General features: G+C 35.1%; 2 protein-coding genes across 4 annotated transcripts in view; both read right to left on the bottom strand.

The window, feature by feature from the left end:
* Positions 1-1,248, bottom strand: part of FKTN (fukutin) — a 72,845-nt gene extending 71,597 nt beyond the window's left edge. For both annotated transcript variants that reach the window (XM_079113294.1, XM_079113295.1), the window contains exon 1: positions 1,178-1,248. The gene's annotated coding sequence lies outside the window, so the exon portion shown is untranslated. The remainder of the gene's footprint in view (positions 1-1,177) is intronic.
* Positions 1,249-6,861: 5,613 nt separating this feature from the next.
* The window catches only part of FSD1L (fibronectin type III and SPRY domain containing 1 like), a 78,648-nt gene continuing 68,302 nt past the window's right edge, over positions 6,862-17,207 (bottom strand). For both annotated transcript variants that reach the window (XM_079113292.1, XM_079113293.1), the window contains one exon: positions 6,862-11,021. In XM_079113292.1, coding sequence (XP_078969418.1) covers positions 10,899-11,021 — 123 coding nt within the window. In that variant the 3' untranslated portion in view covers positions 6,862-10,898. The remainder of the gene's footprint in view (positions 11,022-17,207) is intronic.

The raw sequence follows: 17,207 nt of genomic DNA, 5'->3' as shown, positions 1-17,207 counted from the left end.
AATCCTCTATCTCACTAAGCCTATTTCTATGAATACACTCTGAAATATGAATTATATTCCTGGAGTTTTTATTTTTATCCTTGGTGCTCAACTAGAGGTGGTTCCTAATCATTCAAACCAAATCATTCCTCCTCAGAGTCCAACTCAATCAGAGCCTTTCTTCTGGGCTTTCCTCTTTTCCCAATTTTTAAAGAACCACTTTATCACTCACTGATATTTGTTCACAGACTGATTTTTACTCATTGGAAATCTGCCATCCTCAAAGGCAGAGACTTTGGGATATCATGTGGGTCATCCTTTTATATTTGAGAAAAATGGTCTCAGAGAAAAAGAGGCTTGCTTCATGTTCCTTGAGAACTTGGTGATGAAATTTTGTATGCATCCTTTGGACTCTTAATGGCCACCTCTTCACAGAACCACCCAATTTTCCCCTACATTTCCCAATTAGCAATGCAAACAAGACACACACCAAAGCCACATGAAACTTTATTTAGCGCACCCGAGTCCATACTATTATAAGCACACAAAAGGGATGCTTCAGCATATACTTCTCCAAGTGCCCTGAAAGCTGAATGGGGGCGGGAGGGCATCGGAGAGAGATGGTCAATTCATTGCCTCCTCTCTATAAAGCTGCTGCAGCTCTCTACCGCACAGAACTACTTTCCCAGCTGGACCCAGCCTCAGGGACCGCCACATTCCCGCCTTCTTTTCCCCATGGGCTCATTCCTCCAGCTACTACCCTAGTATGTATGCAAAGCTGCCCAAACCTGGCAGTTTCTGTCCTTCTCCCACGACCTGAAACGCTCTCTCCAGAGATCCTTTCGCCTCTTCCGGGTCCGCTCTCACAACCCGGCTCAAACCCTAACTCGGCTCCTACAAGCGTCTCGACAGCCCTCCCAAACTGAACTTGTCACAAGATGAGTTTAACCTGCTGGCACGCCGGCGAGCGTGGGAAGAGCTGGCCGAAAGAACTACGAAATGCTCAACGGACTCACTGGGAGAACCCAGCGCGACGCGCGCTCAGCCTGTGGCTGGCCCCGGCCTCCTCCCCGCCGAGAGGAGGGAGGGCGCCCAGAAGGGCGGGAGGCGCAGGCTGAAGGCACGCGAGGCAACTGCGAGACCCGTCCGAAGGCGCCCGCCCATGCCCAGTCATGGATGAGGTTCCCCGACACCTTACCTCCCTCAACAGCAGCGGCGGCAAGTCTGCTTTACGGCACTCACGGCAACCGCTGCAAAAGCGGCCGTCAAGCGCGGAGCCGCGGTAACTCGGAGGGGTGGGGTCGAACTGTAGGCGTGCTCATCGCACCGCCCCGGCTCGCTCACAGTCCCTGCCACCTCACCGCCCGAGGCTTACGGTGGCTTTAGAATCGAACCACTTAATCAGAGCCCCTCCATCCTTTGAGTAGGTAACAACTATAACGCACTGAGGCAACCTAAGATTTTAGGAAAACCTGAGGGGGACGATGACGTGAAGATGCACCAGCCGAGGGGTGTTCCCCATAGCGTGTGAGTTGACCAGAAAAAGTATAGACTGTTAGCTAAACGTAAACTTCAGATAAAGACCCAGTAATTTTGTAGTATATGTGCTAAGCAGAAAGGGAGTCAGAATAACTCCCTGAATTCTGGTTTGGGAACCGTTAGTTGAGTTGGGGCGTAGAGTGGGAATTAGCGGCTACGTTTAGTACTGCTCACAAGTTAAGTTGCCTGCAGGACACCGCGTTCCCGCAGGTTGTTGTCCTCCAGTTTAGGGCTGGAAATACATGCACATAGAATTTCGGACCTGACTAATTTTAATGGTGCAATCCAAAGTATGAATTTTTGAAAACTACGAAGCACAAAGCGCTAAGCAAATTACTGTAACTTTAAGCATGTTCTACAAAAGAATAAAAAAAAAAAAAAAAAAAAAAACCCTGAAAACACTCTGAGGTTTTGGGGGGTTGTTTCTTTCAGTACTGGTGATTGAACCCAGGGGCATTCTACCACTGAGCTAAATTATCAATCCTTTTTGTTTTTTGAGATAGAGTCTCACTAAATTGCCCAGGCCGACCCTGAATTTATAAGCCTCAGCCTCAAGAGTAGCTGGGATTACAGGTGTGTGCCACCACACGTGGCTCTAATTCCCTAAACTTTCTTTTTAAAAATTGTTAGGAATAAAAAGCCTTTCTTACTTAAGCATTTTTAGTTTTAGTATGGACCATGACATTAGGTAGTAGTTAAAAAAATTACTGCTAATTTTTCTAAAATTTTAACGGAATGTGGTTTCATTTAAAAAGTCATCATGAATGTGTACTGCAGTACTTACAGTGAATTTTTTTTAAAGAACGTAAACATGTAAAGTGGAAATTATAATTGAGAAAGTAGAAAAGGGGGAACGTATCCGGTTTTTATAAGTAAGTACTTTTTAAGCACATAGCAAATTTTGTTCTGCATCAACCTTAAAAGGCGGTGGGGGGGGGGGAGGGGGGAGGGCCGAGAGCCCAGTTAAAAGGAGAGCATTACCCCCTGGCCAATCTCATTTGAGCTAAATTCTTTTTATGTGCAGATCAACTTAAGTTTCTGTTTTTCCTACATAAACCACAGGCTAAAGTGTCATCTGTAACTTTTGGGTTTCTTTTTTTCAATAAAGCAGACCTTACGGTCCTCTGAAAGTGAAGGAACCTGAATTCAGAGTCCTGAAAAAAAAAATGGGGAGCTGGGTGTGCAATCCTCCTTTATTATTTAGTTTTCTTGGATACAACTAACTTGTCAGAAACTTTTTAAATTCATCTCTGAAGTTTTCCCCATGTTCTTATAAGTAACTTTTCATATTCTTTGCATTGGTTTATATATGTAAATTATAACACTGTCTGCCACTGTCAAACAGATCTAGGAACAGCCTAATGGAGGTAACTCTACAACTCAATTGGTAGCAGTATTTCTCAAGTATACTAGAACTATAGAGTCAGCCATGAGCCTTAAGCTCACCTCGTCAGTCAGTGTGCTTTAATCTGGTTAGACAATATAGTTGCAAGAGGGTACAAGGGTGGATAATAACAGCCTCCATTATAAGCTAAAACATCCATCTTTTAAAAACTGGCTCAAGATGTGTACATCTTGGCACATTTCTAACATTTGTGGGATCTCAGGCAAAAATACAAATGGAGGCCAACCCTGATGTTTGTGTCTTAAGTAGCTAGAGCTAACCATCAAATGTTATATCCATCTATCTTGATATCTCTTCAAGGAACAGAAATCCATTTTCAAATATGGAATTCTCAGATTTTTCAGATATGTACTGAAGAACAACAGCGCGAGTACTAGGTTAACCTTGCATATGTGGGCATCCCAGTCTGCACAGCCAAGCTCCAGTCACACTCCCTACAAACTGCCACTCACTAGGATATATTCACCTATATTATATACCTGTAGTACAATTTTTTGACAGGATGGACTTTGGGAAGAGACCTACATGTGTCCTGGAGGACAGCTTCAGGCTGATCAGGCAAGGAATTCTGAAGTGCTGGCTATCTGGAGTATAGTCTACAAGTGGGTAGAGGTACATAGACTCCAAGTAGACACAATTCCTTGACTCCAATTTTTTAATCCATGAAGATAGGCATAGTGACAATGTGGCAATCAGGCCATGATCTATTTCCTCTAACTCAATTCTGAGTGCATGCACACACTCATGGGATCATATGATGAACAATCATTTGTTTAATAATATGAATAACTTTCCATGAATAGGATATCTGTTATATGGAAGCACCATAATTAGTGCCTGTTGTGATGATCTTTTGTAAGTAGGCATAAATATGTCACTTGTATGCAATATAAATGTCAAATAAGGATAAGGGAAAACTTAGGCAGAAAAGTAGAGTGTACATGATTTCCCAAGCTCTTATCCAGATCCTAGCCAAGAGCAATAGGACTGGTATGCCAAGAAAAAGACTCCAGTGAGTAAGCCAACTCCCATAATGGATGGAGGGTGGTGTGCAGAATGTATCTAGATTACTACATAACAATGGTAGCTTGCTTTGATCCAGCAAGTTAGAAAAGGGGGGCCTTCAAAATTCTGATATCCCACTATTTTGTTGAGATAACTCAGGCTTATAAAGCCTAGCTATCAAAAAGGAAAATAAATTTCCCTCCAGGGTCATCAGATTCATTCAACTAATGGTCAGGTTGCTCATATTTTACTATCAAAATACTATAATGAATATTGACTCATTTTAGAGTGTTATGAGAAGTACTTAGAAAAGGAATGAATTTTTTAGGGAATGTACATTTAAAATCTTGACATTGCTAAATTGTTCTTCAGAAATGTATGCATTCATACTTCTTGATATGAAAGTATTTATTTCACGCTATCTTTGCCACACTCCTTTCCCCATAATAGAAGTCTATCCAGTCTCTTCATTCTTCTCAGTGAAAATAATCTTAGATATAGAAACTCTAGTTTCTTTTAGTCATTGTTTTTCTTCTCCTAAACTTGTTTTAAGTTAGAATACAAATTTTAAAAAGGTTTAGGTTCCGATTCTCTTAGTTACCGTCTACCGAAGAGTAACCTAGTAAGTGACAAACTTCAAAGACAGATACTAAATTCCTAATTTATATTACAGTTATGTATAGCTTGTTTCATTTTCCTTTTATAGCAGCATTGTGTACAACAGAAGCTACTAGCAACATGCACTTCTTTACATTTAACTAAAATTAAAAATTCAGTTACTTGGGACATTAGTCACTTAAGCTACCAGTAGGCTGTTATCACTAATATAGAACTTTCCATCATTGCATAAAATCCTGTTGAACAGTATTGCTCAAAAATGTTTGGGCAAAGGGATTATGACTTTTTAAAATACTCTCATTCCCAACAACCACACTGTAAACGTTATTTAAATACACATTGATAAAATCAAGTACTGAAGCAAAAGAAAGAAAAAAGTTTAATTTTTAGATGAGACGTTCCAGGTACTTTTGTGAAAACAACTAGGACATTCTACACAGAACATACGATTACTTAAACATACAAGTTATGTGACTTGGAACAACCTGTTTTAAATTTAACTATTTTAAAAGGTTTTGTGTTGTTTCTAAGGAAAATGAGGCAATATGTTTATTAAAACACTGTTGCAGCACTGAGCATGTATATAGTTTATTAATGGTCTTCATCCATAACTTAAAGGTTAAACCTAAGGAACAAGAATTTTTATTATCATAATTGCATAGCAAAACCATGTCCAGATAATAGACATACCAAAATCTGTAGATTAAGATAACTTGTAAAACATCTCCATTAATAAATCCAATTTAAAGCAAAATAAGTATGTCAGGAGGGATAATAAATGATATCCAAGTTAACTAACAAGGTTTTGAAATGCATCTTGTTTTTTAAAAGAGGAAAATGCAACAAAGTTGTCAAATGTTCATTGGGCACACAAACTGCTGAAGACCTATTTGGTTGTATGGGAAAAAAATTATTCAGGCCAAATTCACTTTTTGTACATGGCATGGAGTAGTCCTAAGTTGAAAGTTCAAATTCCTGGATGGAAAAGTAGTAGCTTGCTTAATTTGTTTCCTTATGCTACTGTTCTACACTGAAACGCTAATGCCATGGGAGAACTTTTACTATTCTAGAAAGTCTTGAAATAGATGAGGAAAAATTAAAAGGTCACATGTCATACACAAATTAATATTACATGACATCTTGATAAAAGGTTTTATTTTTAAAATCACATTTAAAATCACTGATGATACCACTTTAAGAACATGCTTTATATAAAAGTAATTGGCATTTAGAAGTATCCAAACACTTAAATCCACATGTTTACATAGCACTTTACTGTTGTTGAAGCAATTTCATATATTCCATTTTATTCCTCACAACAGCCCTGTGAGGTAGGCTGAACAAGTTACAATTATTTTAACCCACTGTCTCCTTGTCCTATGTAGAGGACATCTATAAAAACTTAAATTGAGTAATTCTACAGGTTTTTATAGGTGTCCTATATTTGGGACAATGAGACATATGGGTTAAGTAAGGCAACAGAGGCCCAAAGGTGATGAATGATTTACACAGTTGTCACAGATCTAGTATATGATAAATCTAGTATATGATAAATTTTAAATACTTTTGGAAAAGATGCCAAATCTTTTATTATCACATATAGGTATTTTAAAGACTAGTGGTTTTTAATATAAATTATATTACTCAAACATTAGCTATTATGTATCTTATAGTATGAATTAGTTATAAATTTGATTTTAAGGAGTCTCCCTTAGATTAGGTGAATTAGACTAAGTGCTTTGGTACCTTAGAGATATTGGAAATGTTTTATATACATATATATTTAAAAAGATGGATTCTCATATTCCTGTGCTCTCCAAAAAGTTCCAATATTAATAAAATGCCTTTTTCCAATCACTTACAATTTGACTTATTTTAAAGAAGTCCAAACTTAAGTGCCAAGCCAAAGCAAACACATTCACCTACCTTCTGCCCTACATACTGTGAAATCCTCTAAATGTTTATTCCTAAGGACTAACATATTGACTGGGTACTATTAATAAAAATATCACCTTAAACAAACAACTTAAATGATTATGAATCAAAAGTCAGTACCATATATTGACCCAGAAATAACAAATACTTTTAGTTTAATAATTGGGTGGTCCGAAGAGAAAAGTACCATGGCGATTTCTGGTATGTTTATCAAGCCAATACTAACCTTTATATGGCATGTCCAACAATGTCTTTGAACGAAAACAACAGATACCAAACGTATCCCATTTAGAACTCAACTAATTAAAAATGCTTACGTAAGTTAATCATACATCTCAGTATGTATGATTACATACTGAGTGATAGCAGATATCACTGCTATCATGTGATATAAAAAATAACAAATAATTGCAGAAATGTGAATACTGTTAAAAAACTCAAAACTAAAACTACCATGAACATGAGGTAATCTTGCTATGATGATTAAGAAAACATGATCTCTCATAGTATTCCAGTGCTGGCATTATGAAGTGTACATTTTGGTTAAAAATAACAAATAATTTTATGGTTACTTATTATACAGAGTGACCCTACACTGCTCTGAAAGACTGTATATAGTGTAAAAATAAACTCAAGAAAGAAGCTTTTCTGGACCTATGTTATGTGATTACATAAAAGTGAACCATATTATATGCACTTCATTTAAACTTTTCATAAGCTATAACAAACTTACTTTTTAACACTTCTGACTTTTTAGCAAAACATTGTTTTTAAAATGCAGTCTCAGTATACTACTCAAAACAGGCAAAACTAGCTGCACAATAAATTAAAATTCACTAGTTTTGGAAGTGTGAATACAAAGTAAAGTAGTAAAATTTTGACTGCCATATCACAGACACTCAAATATTTGTTTTATGAATTAGCCAATGAGTGAATGAACACAGATCTAATAAATACATTCTTTAAAAAATTATCATGATTTGAAAATAGCCAAATTTATTTAAGCCTGAAATTACATATTTCAGAGTAAGATGTTATACTTTCTTTTAAACTCTTTGGAATAATCATTTTTTACATATATCCTTTTCCAAAATTGTTTTTAAAAGCAATAATAATACACAAATAGCTATAATTTTATGAAACATTATGTAGAAAAAACCTAATTATTCTAGGTAAATCATGAAATAAAATATCTTAGCCTAATTAAAAGATTTTATCACAAATATTTACTTTTATTATTTATGCCACCAAGGATCAGTCACAATTCAAATTATACATGATACTGTTCATGCTTTAATTTCATAAATAAGAAAATAAATGCAAGCTAATATGTCACTTTATATAGCATAGGGAACGATTACTGTTTGCAGAACAGGATAAGCTGTATAGCAGTAGTTAATGGTTTGTCAAAATGGAACAGATGCCAGCAATTAAACCCATGTACAGACAAGACATGCCCCTAATACTTTTAATTAGTTCACTTATACCTGGAACATTCAAATAATTACTACATATTAATATGATATGTGCATTAGTTATTAAATGCTAGTATATACATATTAAAGATGTATGTGACATATAGTAAGCTGCAAATGTCAAAATGAATTGTAGAAAAATTCTTTTTCTAAAGTGCTTAAGGCAGCTCCTTCATTTCTATATCCAATTTAATACAACTGGCTTGGAATTCAACTGGTAAAAGGGAAATGCAATACTAAATGCATGTTTTTATAAAACATAATTTTTTACACCTTTGATATATCCATTATAGTCAACCTCTCATGCATTTCTTTTGTAGAAAGCAGTCATGTTTGACCTGTCAAAACAAAAGGTAAATAAAGCAATAAAGGATGTTTAAAAGTGGTTAGCAATTTTCCTTAATGTATTAAATTGAGCAAAAGAGCTCATTATAACTCAAACATCAATGAAAATGTTAAATATATCAAGTTAATAGTTACCTTATTTTGAGACTATTTAAATAGGCACTGTATTCAATTATTTTTTAGTTTTAAAATGAGGATGACAGACTTTTTCCATCCAACTTAACTAAAAAAATTTAAAAATTCTTAAACTAAAACACTTCACACTTTGCTCTTTAATTTGAGAGACCCAGCAGAGAAGGAAACCCTCAGATTCTTATTTTGATGTAATGACAGTGTAATTTAATACCAAGTGTTACATGTGACGTGAACTTAGGACTCCAGATTTACTGAATTTATTAGTATAAAGCTGCTAAGTAATTAATTCCCAGTGAAATTAGGACATTTTCTAAAAGAATATTAGAAAATTTTGTATGCAAATTCTCAAATGATGGCAGAACATAAGAATCATATGCAGTTCTCCAGCCCAATTAATATTTAATTTTTCCCATGGCCCTATAACAGAAGGCTCTCACTACTGTAATTTGTCCGGCTTAAATATCAGTTGACACTGCATGAGGTGTGGAGCAAGAGCATGCTTAGAGGCAAAAGGCACTGAATTAGTAAGAATTATATAATACATAAGAGTAAAAAAAATTCTATACAAGAACATCTGTTTTTTCTGTTTCATTTTTGCTAAAATATACTGTGCAGAGCTTTTCACATAGAGCCACTCCACTGAATTACTGCTCTCAAGCTGGAGTGTGAAAGGGAATAAATTCCTGTTTCTTTAGGTCCTGGAATAGCCCTTTATAGGGAACAGAACACCCAAAAATTTCTTTACAAATACAAGGAACAAAAACCAAAATTATATTTGGAGATTCAAAATACTATCTATTACATACTTTATTCTCTAAACTGCCTTACAGTCTTTAAAACTACCAACATGTTATTAGAAAATAGTGTGGATATTTGTCCTCTGGAAAAAAAATAATACCCCAGGTCAATGGAAGTCTTTGTTTAGATTTGTTTTTATCAATGGAACAAAACATCATATCAGTAAGCAGTAAATTTTAAGAGGGCAGGTCTTTATACAGAAAACAACTCAAATGTAAGCAACAAAGGTTACTTCTGGAAGAAGGCTGTCATATTACAAGATATTTAAAATGAGAATGAAAGAAATTAAAAATTAAGGAAAATGCAAATTTTAATTTCAAATGTTCAAGGAATTCTTAAATACTGAAATTATAACTTTTAGTTTGGCTCAAACTACTTGAGTAACAAATTTTAATCAATTTTTTAAGAATAGATTTGTTCTGTTCAATGCCACTCATTGTTTAACATATGTCCCCCACTCCAAGTCTGGGAAAGACGTGTATGTTGATTTTTAGAAGAAATAAATGACTTTAGCAAAAGGACTAATGGGGGGAAAAAAATCAAAACGTCTGAATGGTTGGTTGAAAAACTCACACCAATTAAGTCAGAGATATGCAGATTTTTTCCAGTTGTTTAAACCTTTCCCATATCTTATTAAAATGTAATTACTAAAGAATACTTTTAGGTACCTCCCTTTGTAACCTGCCCTTTTTAGATAAAAGCTGAGTACCGTATGGTTTTTCTACCCTTTATATAACCTTATTTAAAAACTTTCATTCCTATTAATAATGTTAAAATCAGCATAATTATAATCAGTGCCAAATTTGAGTGGGAATTTTATCAAAGATAACTACTAAAGGTAGGATTAAATTAGACAACAATACCAGAAAACATAAGGCTTTAAAAAATCTTAGTCAACATTCAAAGTGGTGGAATGAAAAGTAGTCTAATTAGAGCAAACCCTTTGCCATTGTGTTACTATAGTAGATACAAAACTGAAATTTGAGTGATTTTAAGCATTTAAAATTCTTCTTATCCCCTCTCTATTTGGAGTTATAACTATAAGAGAAATATCAATATATTCTGGAAAGTAGAAAATGATATACAATCTAGTAAGTAAATAGGCTAATTTAGCAAAACTCAACTTATTTATAAAAGGGGAAAAATAAACCATTGTAAGAAAACTTCTGTTGTCCCCAATCAGTGATTTCGATTTTTAGAAAACCCTGGTGGGGGAGTGGCTACATAATTTTAAAGAGTTAGTGTAAGAACTAAATAACAGGTAGTGATGAGATAGAAAAAATAAAGCATGAAGAAAGAAAAGCAAATTTTAAAAGCCTTTCAACCTCAGGTCCTAGGATTACCATATGCAATTAAACAGTTTAGAAGAGCAAAAGTAATCTAAGAAACACAATAACGAGTTTGTATGTAAATATTTAAACACTGCCTTCTTTCCCATTAACTCTTCAAAACATGAGTTTCTTGCTCCAGAACTGCTTGCTTCTATGATATTGCACAGTAGATTCCTGCAAATGCTTCATACTAGATGCTTAATCTAAAGAGATTCCAGGCCTTAAAGCAGAACATAGCAAACCTGATTTCCACCACTCACAAATTTCTGTGATAGGTAACTGCACAGAAAAGGCCACCCAGTCAAGAGGGAGGGTAAACATTCTGAGTAGGCATTACTGAGTAACATTGTTCAGGCTGCTAGCTGAACCTGTCATTCCATTTTCACTTTTCTGAAGTGTTCTCACAGCACTTGGAACCTGCATCCCAGTACTCAAAGAAAGTCCACCACACCAAACCTAAGAAAAAACAAAAATAAAGCCTCAGTCAGATTTAAAACCAAACCAGAAATTCAGTGATTCTTTGTTTGAAAGGCAAAATGCCATTTATATGAAATCAACAAATCCCAAACTGATAACCTTTGTATTTGAGCTGGGGGGAAGTAGAGAGGCTAACTCGGTATTCTTTTAGAGCCCACAAAGGCCAAAGGAAGTCTTTATGGTAGCTGAAGCCACCAAAGCTGTACCCAAGAATGGAAACTCAGGGCTGCAGAAATTTAGAGACTGAACTGGATCAATCTGTGCAAAAGAAACTATCATTACCAATGTTAACCTTCACAATTAAGGGAAGTATACAAAGAACCAACTTCCTTATTCAATGATTGCTTTTGGTTTTGATGATACTATAGGACTCTAACAACCCTCTGTTAACAGAATAAAAACTTCTGATTTCTTCCTTGTGTTTTTAACAATAAGAACTTGAATAATACTTATGAAAGAATTCTAAGAAAGATGCAAATGACAATATCCAGATGCACTTGCCATGTTCTATAAATTATCACAAATATGAATAAGTTTATGAAAGATATAACTGCTTTGCATGGGAAAAAGTACTGTGATTCAATAAATAAAAATGATTTGAAAAAGTCAAGACACTTAAAATATGGATCATTTAAATATCATCAGTTATTGTATTTAGCAGACACAAGCTCCAAAGCAAGGAAAATTCTCAAGTTCTTTAAGTATAACCACTCTCAATTATACCCTGAATTGTTCAGTATTTATTATCTAGTATATTTTACCAATCTCCTGACATGTAAAATTTATAACTAATATAATTAACATTCTGAAATTTTAAAACTAGCAGGCTCAGTAATGATAAATTCCCAAAATATAAATCAGTTCTCAAGGCATGCACAGTGGTTGTACACATCTGTAATCCCAGCAGCTCAGGCGGCTGAGGCAGGAGGATCAAGAGTTCAAAGCCAGCCTCATCAAAAGCGAGGTGCTAAGCAATTCAGTGAGACCCTGTCTCTAAATAAAATACAAAATAGGGCTGAGGATGTGGCTCAGTAGTAGAATGCCCCTGAGTTCAATCCCTGGTACCCCTCTCCCCAAAAAGAAAAAAATCAATTCTTAGGTTATAAAATTACTATGTTACTTTTTAAAAAATTATTTAATTGACTTAGAAAAATATTTACTCAAAATAGCACAAGGTGATAATGGAGAAAGTTAAGAAGGTGTTTTTCAATAAATGGTACAAGAAGAATTGGATATCTAATATACGACCTACTGTAAAACGTAAGGAAGAAACACAAGAGTTTTGTGGGGTTTTTTTTTTTCCCCCTTCTCATTTGAGAAGCCAGGGATTCGAACCACGGTCCTCACGCATGCTAGGCGAGCACTCTCCAAAAGGAGCTGTTTCTTCAGCTCCAAGAAACACAAGAGAAAAATCTTTGTGACCTGTGTTAGGCAAAGCATTATCCACAAATGAGAAAAAATTAGATAAATTGGGCTTCATCTGAAAATCAAAAACTCCACTTTGGGAAATGTCTAGAAAATGAAAAATCAAGTTATAATATCTGCAAAAACTTTTGCATTTATACCCAAAGTTTATAAAAAACTCTTAAAACAATAAGAAAATAAATAATACCCCAAGAAAAGTAAGCAGAGAATTTTAACACATACTTCACTGGAGAAATTATGCAAGTGGAAAATAAGCACATGTAAAAATAAACTCAACATCATTTGTCAATAGGAAAGTTCAAATAATAACAGGATGCAAAACCATTACATACCTTAAAATAGCTTAAGGACAACAAGAAAAATCTGATACCAAATGATACAAGGATATGAGAAACTTACACAGGGCTGGTAGTCGTGCAAAATATGATACAGCTACTGTGGCAAACATTTTAGTAGTTTCTTAAAAAGTTATGCATATACTTTTTTTAAGGAAATTTTTATTGGTTCTTTGTGGTTATATGTAATATTAGGATTCATTATGAAATAGTATAAAAGAATATAATTTGTTCTAATTCAGTCCTTAATACTTGCCCTTTCCTTCTCTTCCTCCCTTCCTTTGTTCCTTCCCTCTACTCTCCTGATCTATTTACTCAGTTTTTTTTTATTAATGTCTTGTGGATATACATGATGGTGAGATTCACTGTGGTATATGTACCTAGGAAAGTTAGGTCATATACATTCCACTGTTCTCCACTCCCTCCCCTTCATTACCCTTCATACAGTCCACTAATATTTCTTCAATTTTGATGGAATTCCCTCACCCTTTCTCTCCCTTGCCTTCCCTCTCCCCCTCCCTCTTATCCTTATTTTGGACTAGCTTCTGCATATCAGAGAAAACATTTGACCTTTGACTTTTTGGTCTGGGCTTATTTCATTTAGTATTATAGTCTCCAGTTCCATCCATTTACCAGAAAATGATATAATTTCATTCTTTCTTGTGACTAATACTCCATTGTGTATATACACTATATTTTCTTTATTCATTCATTTGTTGAAGGGGACCTATGCTGATTTCATAGCTTGGCTATTGGAACTGTAATGCTATAAACATGGATGTGGCTACATTCCTATAGTATGCTGAGGAGTGGGATAGCTGGGTCATATGGTGGTTCTATTCCTAGTTTTTTGAGGAATCTCCATACTGCTTTCAAAGTAGTTGATCCCACCAACAATGTGAGTATACCTTTTTCCTATATCCTCACCAGCACTTATTTTTATTCTTGATAATTGCCATTCTAACTGGAATGAGAGGAAATGTCAATGTAGTTTTGATTTGCATTTTCTAATTGCTAGAGATATTGAACATTTTTTCATATATTTATGGACCATTTGTATTTCCTCTTTTGAGAAGTGTCTGTTTAGTTTTTTGCCTATTTATTAATTGGGTTGTTTTCCAAGTGTTGTTTTTTGAGTTCTTTATATATTCTGGATATTAAGAGTCCTATCTGAGGAGCAGGGGCAAAGTTTTCCCACTCTCTAGGCTCTCTCTCCATGCGGTTGTTTCCTTTGCTGTGCAACAGCTTTTGAATTTGATGCCATCTCACTTACTGATTTTTGGTATTATTTCTTGCATTTTAGTAGTCTCATTAAGGAAGTTGGTTCCTGTGCCAACATGTTTGAGTGTTAGGCCTACATTTTCTTCTAGTAGTTGCAGAATTTTTGGTCTAATTCCTAGGTCTTTGATCCTCTTTGAGTTAATTTGTGCAGGGTAAGAGGGGTCAAGTTTCATGTGGAATTTCTACATGTAGATTTCCAGTTTTCCCAACACAATTTGTTAAAAAGGCTGTCTATTCTCCAACTTGTTTTTTCATCTTTGTCTAGTATCAGATAACTGTATTTATGTGGGTTTGACTCTGTATCTTCTATTCCAATGGTCTTCATGTCTGTTTTGGTGTCAGTACCATGCTGTTTCTGTTACTATTGCTTTGTAGTATAATTTGATGTCCAGTATTGTGATATCTCCAGCATCTCTTGGTCAGGATTACTTTGGCTATTCTGGGTTTCTTATTTTTCCAAATGAATTTTAGTACTGCTTTTTCTACTTCTGTGCAGAATATCATTGGTATTTCAATGGGGATTGCACTGGATCTGTATAATGCTGTTGGTAGTATGGCCATTTTGACAAAATTAATTCTACCTATCCAAGAATATGGGTGGCCTTTCCGTTTTCTAAGTCTTCTTGAATTTTCTTCCTTCCGTGTTTCATACTTTTCACTGTAGTGATCCTTCACATCTTTCATTAGGTTAATTCCCAAGTATTTTATTTTACTTCTTTTTCTAGGTTATTGTGAATGAGAATAGTTTTCCTAATTTCTTTTTCAGCATATTCATTATCAGAGTATAAGAAAATGATTGACTGATGTATCCTGCTACTTTACCAAATGTGTTTATCAATTCTAGAAATCTTTTGGTGGAGTTTTTTGGGTCTAGAGGATCATGTCATCAGCAAATAGGGATAACTGGAGCTCTTTTTTTCCTATTTGTATTCCTTTAATTTCCTTCTCTTTCCTGATTGCTCTGGCTAGAGTTTCAAGAACTGTGTTGAACAGGAGTGGTAAGAAGGCATCCTTGTCTTGTTCTTGTTTTTAGAGAAAATAATTTCCTAATTTTTCTCCATTCAGTGTGATGGTGGCCTTGGTTCTGTCTTATGTAACCATTACAATGTTGAGGTAAATTCCTTCTATCCTTAGCTTCTTTAGTGTTTTAAACATGAATGGGTGTTAGATTTTGTCAAATGCTTTCTTCTGCATCTATTGAGATAATCATGTGATTCTTGTCCTTAGCTCTATTTAATGTGGTGAATAACATTTATTGATTTGCATATGTTAAATCAACCTTGCATACCTGGGAATGAAAACCACTTGATCATGGTACAGTATTTTTTAAATGTATATTTCTATGTGATTTACCAATATTTTATTAAGAATTGTTACATCTATAAACATACACTTTTGATGTGATTCAGGAACCCTACCATTCTTAGATATTTGCCCAACAAAAATGAAACTGTGTTCACACAAAAACTCATGCGAATTTTACTGTGAGTTTATCCATAATTGCCCCAAACTGGAAAAAACCTAAATGTCCTTCTTCAGGGGTGAATGAATGAATAAACTGCAGTATATGCATACATGAAATCCCACTTCGCAGTTAAAAAAAAAAGAATGCTGACATACACAACAACATGGATGAATTTCAAATATAGCATTATGTCATAGCAACAAAAGACTATATACCTTATAATTTCACTTATATAACATTTATATAACATTCTGAAAAAGGCAAAACTACAGGGATTAAAAATGGTTTACTTATTACTAGGGTTGGATGTGATGGAAGTACACCTCGAAGGAACACAAGGGAATTTTCTATGGTGCTGAACATGTTCTATATCTTGATTATGATGGTGGTTTTGTTTTTGCATTTGTCAAAACCAATGGAACTAGGCCGACATGTTGAAGATTGGGACCTACTTTTTCTTCTATAATCTGCAGAGTCTCTGGTCTGATTCCAAGGTCCTTAATCCATTTTGAGTTGAGTTTTGTGCAGGGTGAGAGATATGGGTTTAGTTTCATTCTGTTGCATATGGATTTCCAATTCTCCCAGCACCATTTGTTGAAGAGGCTATCTTTTCTCCATTGCATATTTTTGGCCCCTTTGTCTAGTATTAGAAAGTTGTATTTATTTGGGTTGTGTCCGTGTCCTCTATTCTGTACCATTGATCTACCTGTCTATTTTGGTACCAGTACCATGCCGTCTTTGTTACTATTGCTTTGTAATAAAGTTGAAGTTCGGGTATTGCGATACCCCCTGCTTCATTTTTCCTGCGAAGGATTGCTTTAGCTATTCTGGGTTTCTTATTCTTCCAGATGAATTTCATGATTGCTTGCTCTATTTCTGTAAGGTACGTCATTGGGATTTTAATTGGGATTGCATTGAATCTGTATAGCACTTTTGGTAGTATGGCCATTTTGACAATATTAATTCGGCCTATCCAAGAACATGGGAGATCTTTCCATCTTCTAAGGTTTTCTTCGATTTCTTTCTTTAGTGTTCTGTAGTTCTCATTGTAGAGGTCTTTTACCTCTTTTGTGAGATTGATTCCCAAGTATTTTATTTTTTTCGATGCTATGGTGAATGGGGTAGTTTTCATAATTTCTCTTTCTGAGGATTCCTCACTTATGTATAAAAATGCATTGGATTTATGAGCATTGATCTTGTAACCTGCCACTTTACTGAATTCACTTATGAGTTCTAACAGTTTTCTGGTGGAATTTTCTGGTTCCTCTAAGTATATAATCATATCATCCGCAAATAGGGATAGTTTGAGTTCTTCTTTTCCTATTCGTATTCCTTTAATTTCCTTGGTCTGTCTAATTGCTCTGGCTAGAGTCTCAAGAACGATATTGAATAGGAGTGGTGAAAGAGGGCATCCCTGTCTTGTTCCAGTTTTTAGGGGGAATGCTTTCAGTTTTTCACCGTTTAGAATGATATTAGCCATGGGCTTAGCATAGATGGCCTTTACAATGTTAAGGAATGTTCCCACTATCCCTATTTTTTCTAGTGTTTTGAGCATGAAGGGGTGTTGTATTTTATCAAATGCTTTTTCTGCATCTATTGAAATAATCATGTGGTTCTTGACTTTAAGTCTATTGATCAACAGGACTCCCATAGCACAAG

This window comes from Sciurus vulgaris (genome assembly GCF_902686455.1).
Source record: "Sciurus vulgaris genome assembly, chromosome: 15".
NCBI classification, from domain to species: Eukaryota; Metazoa; Chordata; class Mammalia; order Rodentia; family Sciuridae; genus Sciurus; species Sciurus vulgaris.
The sequence above is the reverse complement of the archived record's forward strand: the minus strand, read 5'-3'. Positions and strand labels throughout refer to the sequence as shown.